This window comes from Oryx dammah, unplaced genomic scaffold (assembly GCF_014754425.2).
Source record: "Oryx dammah isolate SB20612 unplaced genomic scaffold, SCBI_Odam_1.1 HiC_scaffold_20, whole genome shotgun sequence".
NCBI lineage: Eukaryota > Metazoa > Chordata > Mammalia > Artiodactyla > Bovidae > Oryx > Oryx dammah.
The window spans coordinates 33,154,824-33,162,251 of NW_024070204.1; the positions used below are offsets into that span (position 1 = coordinate 33,154,824).

The 7,428-nt window shown below is 42.9% G+C and overlaps 1 protein-coding gene across 1 annotated transcript; it reads left to right on the forward strand.

Moving 5' to 3' along the window:
- Window positions 1-4,562: 4,562 nt before the first annotated feature.
- On the forward strand, window positions 4,563-5,401 carry LOC120879338 (39S ribosomal protein L17, mitochondrial-like). The gene is given in 2 exon segments (XM_040262325.1): window positions 4,563-4,751; window positions 4,753-5,401. Coding segments are annotated over 2 exon segments (537 nt in total). The 5' UTR covers window positions 4,563-4,577; the 3' UTR covers window positions 5,116-5,401.
- The last annotated feature ends 2,027 nt before the right edge of the window (window positions 5,402-7,428 follow it).

Sequence of the window (7,428 nt, forward strand, 5' to 3'; positions counted from 1 at the left end):
CAAGGCTAGATTTATGGCGCAGGATGGGATGTATCCTGGAGAAGGTTCCGTGTGCGCTTGAGAAAAAGGTGAAATTCATTGTTTTGGGGTGAAATGTCCTAAAGATATCAACTAGGTCTAACTGGTCTATTGTATCATTTAAAGTTTGTGTTTCCTTGTTAATTTTCTGTTTAGTTGATCTATCCATAGGTATTAAAGTCTCCCACTATTACTGTGTTACTGTTAATTTCCTCTTTCATACTTGTTAGCATTTGTCTTACATATTGTGGTGCTCCTATGTTGGGTGCATATATATTTATAATTGTTATATCTTCTTCTTGGGTTGATCCTTTGATCATTATGTAGTGTCCTTCTTTGTCTCTTTTCACATCCTTTGTTTTAAAGTCTATTTTATCTGATATGAGTATTGCTATGCCTGCTTTCTTTTGGTCTCTATTTGCGTGGAATATCTTTTTCCAGCCCTTCACTTTCAGTCTGTATGTGTCCCCTGTTTTGAGATGGGTCTCTTGTAGACAACATATATAGGGGTCTTGTTTTTGTGTCCATTCAGCCAGTCTTTGTCTTTTGGTTGGGGCATTCAACCCATTTACGTTTAAGGTAATTATTGATAAGTATGATGCCATTGCCATTTACTTTATTGTTTTGGGTTCGAGTTTATACACCCTTGTTGTGTTTCCTGTCTAGAGAAGATCCTTTAGCATTTGTTGAAGAGCTGGTTTGGTGGTGCTGAATTCTCTCAGCTTTTGCATGTCTGGAAAGCTTTTGATTTCTCCTTCATATTTGACTGAGATCCTTGCTGGGTACAGTAATCTGGGTTGTAGTTTATTTTCTTTCATCACTTTAAGTATGTCTTGCCATTCCCTCCTGTCCTGAAGAGTTTCTATTGAAAGATCAGCTGTTATCCTTATGGGAATCCCCTTGTGTGTTATTTGTTGTTTTTCCCTTGCTGCTTTTAATATTTGTTCTTTGTGTTTGATCTTTGTTAATATGATTAATATGTGTCTTGGGGTGTTTCACCTTAGGTTTATCCTGTTTGGGACTCTCTGGGTTTCTTGGACTTGGGTAATTATTTCCTTCCCCATTTTAGGGAAGTTTTCAACAATTATCTCCTCAAGTATTTTCTCATGGTCTTTCTGTTTGTCTTCTTCTTCTGGGACTCCTACGATTCGAATGTTGGGGTGTTTAACATTGTCCCAGAGGTCTCTGAGATTGACCTCATTTCTTTTAATTCGTTTTTCTTTTTTCCTCTCTGATTCATTTGTTTCTACCATTCTATCTTCTACTTCACTAATCCTATCTTCTGCCACCGTTATTTTACTATTTGTTCCCTCCATAGTGTTTTTGATCTCTTTTATTGCATTATTCATTATAAATTGATTCTTTTTTATTTCTTTTAGGTCCTTGTTAAATTTTTTTTGCATCTTCTTAATCCTTGTCTCCAAGCTATTTATCTGTGATTTCATTTTGATTTCGAGATTTTGGATCATTTTCACTATCATTATTTGGAATTCTTTGTCGGGTAGATTCCCTATCTCTTCCCCTTTTGTTTGGTTTGGTGGGCATTTATCTTGCTCCTTTACCTGCTGGATATTCCTCTGTCTCTTCATCCTGTTTATGTTGCTGTGTTTGGGGTGGCCTTTCTGTATTCTGGCAGTTTGTGGAGTTCTCTTTATTGTGGAGTTTCCTCCCTGTGGGTGGGGTTGTATGGGTGGTTTGTCAAGATCTCCTGGTTAGGGAAGCTTGTGTCAGTTTTCTGGTGGGTGGAGCTGGATTTCTTCTCTCTGGAGTGCAATGAAGTGTCCAGTAATGAGTTATGAGATGTCAATGGGTTTGGAGTGACTTTGGGAAGCTTGTATATTGAAGTTCAGGGCTGTGTTCCTGTGTTGCTGGAGAATTTGTGTGGTATGTCTTGCTCTGGAACTTGTTAGCCCTTGGGTGGTGATTGGTTTCAGTGTAGGTATGGAGACATTTGATGAGCTCCTGTCAATTAATGTTCCCTGGAGTCAGGAGTTCTCTGGTGTTCTCAGGATTTGGACTTAAGCCTTCTGCTTCTGGTTTTCAGTCTTATTTTTACAGTAGCCTCAAGACTTCTCCATCTATACAGCACCATTGATAAAACATCTAGGTTAAAGATGAAAAGTTTCTCCACAGTGAGGGACACCCAGAGCGGTTCACAGAGTTACATGGAGAAGAGAAGAGGGAGGAGGGAGTTAGAGGTGACCCGAGTGAGATGAGGTGAAGAGGTGAAGTCACTCAGTCTTGTCTGACTCTTTGCGACCCCATGGACTATAGCCTACCAGGCTCCTCTGTCCATGGGATTTTCCAGGCAATAGTACTGGAGTGGATTTCCATTTCCTAGGGGATCTTCCCAACCCAGGGATCAAACCTGGGTCTCCTGCATTGTAGACAGACGCTTAACCGTCTGAGCCATGAGATGCTGCTGCTGCTAAGTCGCGTCAGTTGTGTCCGACTCTGTGCGACCCCATAGACAGCAGCCCACCAGGCTCCTCCGTCCATGGGATTTTCCAGGCAAGAGTACTGGAGTGGGTTGCCATTGCCTTCTCCAAGGCACCACCTGGCAGTGTGCAAAGACCCTTTTCCAAGTAAGTCACATTCAGAGGTTCTGAGTGGATGCATCTGATCAGGGACACCATTTAACTGAGGTGGAATCAAAAGAGGAGAGAGCAAGCTAGCCAGTAATCACTTCCTTATGTGCACTCCCCAGTCTGGACCACTCAGAAATGTTCACTGAGTTATACAGAGAAGCGAAGAGGGAGGAAGGAGACAGAGGTGGCCAGGAAGATAAAGGGGGGAATCAAAAGGAAAGAGACAGATCCAGCCAGTAATCAGTTCCTAAATGTTCTCCCCCATCTGGAACACACAAAGAGATTCACAGAGTTGGGTAGAGAAGGGAAGGGGGAGGGAGGAGATAGAGGTGACCTGGTGGGGAAAAAGGAGAGTCCAAAGGGGGAGAGAGCAGTCAATCCAGTAATCTCGCTCCCAAGTGAAAATGGGTACTAAAGATTGTGTTCTTAAAGGTACGAAATTGATTTTTTTAAAAAGCAAAGATTAAAAATCTAGGGTAGAGGTTGGATTTTCAAAAATACAATATTAAAGAAAAGGGAAAAAGTCACAAAAATTATAATATATATATATGAAGTTTGCTTTAAAAAATAAGGTCTCTTTTTTTGCAAAGTAATAGTAGTTTATAAAAATGAAAATTAAAGGAGTAATAGAGGACTTAAATTTTTTTTAATTTTAAAAAATGATAGTAAAAATATATCTAGGACTTTCTCTGGTGTTGTGGGCAGTGTGGGGTCAGTTCATTTTCGGATAGTTCCTTGGTCTGGCTTATATTTCTCAAGATCTATTGGCCCCTTCCTATGTGCTGCTGCTGCTGCTAAGTCACTTCAGTCGTGTCCTACTCTGTATGACCCCATAAATGGCAGCCCACCAGGCTCCACCATCCCTGGGATTCTCCAGGCAAGAACATTGGAGTAGGTTGCCATTTTCTTCTCCAGTGCACGAAAGTGAAAAGTCAAAGTGAAGTCGCTCAGTCGTGTCCGACCCTCAGCAAACCCATGGACTGCAGCCTACCAGGCTTCTCTATCCATGGGATTTTCCAGGCAAGAGTACTGGAGTGGGGTGCCATTGCCTTCTCCACCCTTCCTATGTAGTCAGTACTAACTACAGGGTTTTAATCTATTGCACCTGTCACTTCCAAGCAGTTCCCTCTGCTTTAGCTTCTTCTGTTTGCTGGTCTCTTCAGTGTCTGATTTCCACCCTGACACAAAGGGGTGGTGGTGGACACTTTTTTAGGCTCACTTGTTCAGTCACGCTGTGGGGAGGGAGGGACACTTCTTTCGAAGACAATGGGCTGCTTTTCTGGGTGCCTGATGTCCTCTGCCAGCATTCAGAAGTTGTTTTGTGGAATTTACTCAGCATTCAAATGTTCTTTTGATGAATTTGTGGGGGAGAAAGTGGTCTCCCCGTCCTATTCCTCTGCCATCTTAGGACCACCTCCGTCTAAAATCTCTTTTTTAACATATCAATCAACTTTTATGAAGTATAGTATGAAACTGCCAAAGTAGATCTGAGTGGCACTTAGGATTTTTTTAAACATAAAGCTTTAGTAAAATAAGAATGGAGGATAAACTAGGATCATGGTCAATGGTGAAATATTAAAAGTTATACTCCATTGAATTTAGAGATAACACAAAAGAAATTCCATTGTCATCACATTTAACACTGTCCTAGAAATTCTGGGAAATACAAGCAGACAAGGAAAAAAGTAAGACGTGTAAATACTACACAGAAGGAAATGAAATGATCAGCATTGGCAGATGAAATGATTGCACATTTGGAAACACAAGTGACTCAAATTTTTTAAATACAATAAAAGGCACAAAGACTTCATTAAACTCTTTGATTACAATATTTTCATATGCTGAGTTATTTCATTAAATACTTATTAATACTTTATTACTAACATAATACTTGCCTCTTCCCTACAATTTAAGAAACATAGACATATATTGCATAAAAAGTAGAAGACCGGGCGGGGAGCAGCCGGGAACATGCGGCTGTCTTTCGCCGCCGCGATCTCCCACGGCCGCGTATACCGCCGCCTAGGCCTTGGTCCCGAGTCCCGCATTCACCTGTTGCAGAACTTGCTTACGGGACTGGTGCGACACGAACGCATCGAGGCGTCATGGTCACGCGTGGACGAGCTGAGGGGCTACGCCGAGAAGTGATGTTGTGTCCTCACAGCTCATTGACTACGGGAAGCTGGGAGACACCAACGAACGAGCCATGCGCATGGCGGACTTCTGGCTCACGGAGAAAGACTTGATCCCAAAGCTGTTTCAAGTACTGGCCCCTCGGTACCAAGGTCAGAATGGGGGCTACACGAGAATGCTGCAGATCCCAAATCGGAATCAGCAGGATCGGGCCAAAATGGCAGTGATTGAGTACAAAGGGAACTGTCTCCCACCCCTGCCCCTGCCACGCAGAGACAGCAACCTCACACTCCTAAACCAGCTGCTTCAGGGGCTGCGGCAGGACCAGGAAGCAAGCACCTGCAGCTCCCACCCAGCTCAAACACCAGAGGTTTAACTGAAGCCAAAGGGCATGTGGCCCTCATCAGTGCCCGTGATCACAGGCCTTGGGAGCTCTATTAAGCTCTAAGAACTGGAGCTTGAGTTGTAAAATGGACGTTTGATTGGAGTCTGAAGCCCAGAACTTTCTGAGAGCCAGATACCCTTTTCTTTGCACAATAGGTAAAAATTCATTGTATGTATATAAACTGATTGTTTTCCCCCCTTCGGATTTCTGGAGAATAAGAACTCTCCACATCGGTCTGTATGAGGTAGTAAATTCATGGCATGTTTCTGGCTCTTAATCTGGGTTGTGTTGAATTAACACAGCTTTGTTTTTCTTCATGCCTGATTATATGGGGCATGTATTCTGTAATTCCAAACTGGCCCCCATAGGTGATTGAGTTTTGTTATCTAGCACAGAGACTGAGCCCCTGGGATTTCTTAAAGATTACTTCCTGACAAGAGTAGGAGGATTAACATCTAGAAGTGAACTTTCTGCAATAATCTGGTACCCTAGGAACCTGCAAGTTTCCATTCCTCTATTTCTGGACAGGATCACATGTTACCCTCAAGTGCTACCTTCAAACCCTGAATAGACTTCAGAGGAGAGGACCATCAACCTGGCCAGGAGAATGGAACCTTTTAGCAGAGGATGTTGACTGCAGAATAAGCTCCTTCCTTTGAGGGTGGGAATGGAGGGGTGAAGGAGAGGGAGGGTAGAAGTGGAAGAAAGATGAGGAAGTCAAGTACGTGGGAATTTCCTGGAAGTTTTCATTGTTGTCAAATCTGGGCCTCTCTGGGAACTCGGAAGAAGGAAATCCGGCTTCAAAATGGTCAGGATGTGAGAAGTAGGAAATTCCTTTATGTGTACTAGGAACTGTGAAGCCAGACTGGGCCCAGCCAGGCTGCCCATCCTCACACTCAGAGGCTTCACTTGGGAGATAGTCATGGGAAGTCTTGGAGCTATCATCCCTGCACGAATACAGGATATCAGGGCCTAGGAGATCCCAGATTTCTAGTACAGTTAAAAAATAGAGATTTTTTATCTTAGGGCAGACCTTCAGAGGGTATTTGGCCCACCAAACCCATACACTGTTTGAGATAATAAGGTTGTGGGTGTAGGGCTCCCCAGTCTAGCAGACAGATACTGGCCTCAATGCCAGCTACTCTGGTCCCATTTCAGGACAGCTGCCTAAGTGAGAAACTTATCTGCCCCCAACAGAGATCTCATCTCTTTTATTCTACTCCAGTTGGTCTTCTGCACTGTTACAAAAAAGCTCTTTCTGACATTATATTTTAAGTGACATATAGTAGACACTTAGAATATTTATTGACTAACGTTTAACTCTGAATGCTCCTCAAAAAAAATTTGCCCCCATTCTGTGTTTTTGGCACTAACTCATTCCCCTCAACCAGATATCTTAGAGTCAGCCTTGACTCCTAGAAAAAGCACTTTCCTTAAAATTAAAACCACATCTCTAAGTGTTGCTAACAGGTGGATTATGACTGGACTCTTTTCCTTTTAAGCCCCAGAAGTACTCCTTCCTTTGGGGCTTCTAGTAGTTCCCCAAGTGTTTTATTCAGCATCTGCTAGTACCCAGCATCATTTTAGGCACTAGGGATATACTAGTTAACAAGTGTCGGCCATATGTCAGGCCCTGGGCTACATATTAGGATGTAGAATTGAGAAGAAACAACCTTTGCCATCAAGGAGCTCACAGCCTGATGGGCCATGTCCAGTGCCACAGTGGTCTCAAGAGACACTGCATCCCTTTTAATGTTTTAGCCTATATAGTAGATAGGGTATGTGAACCCTAAAGCATTTACTAAAGACTCAGGGATTGGTGCAGTGGTAAAGAACTCCCCTGCCAATGCAAGAGACAAGTTCAATCCCTGGGTTGGGAAAATCCTCTGGAGTAGGAAATGGCAACCCACTCCAGTATTCTTGCTTGGAAAATTCCATGGACAGAGAGTCTCATGGGCTGCAGTCCATGGGGTCACAGAGTTGGACTGGACTGAACATAAACACTGGGATAACACCAGGGAAATAACAGTATAGCAGTTTCACTAATCAGGCCTATAAATGGCAAGTCCCCAGCTAAATAGGTGGAATATGCCCCCAAATCCATGCTGGCACATATTTAATAAATTCCAAACTCCCAAGAGAGGCCCGTATATACTAAAAATTCCCTCCTACTTACAAAGTTTCTCTGTTCAAGCTCCAGCTTCACAAGTTATGCCCATTCTCAAAATGTAACAAATTTAGTCTCAATAGAGCAATGGCAGTGTAAGCCCAGAATCCAAAGGAAACTACTACAAAAGTCAGGCT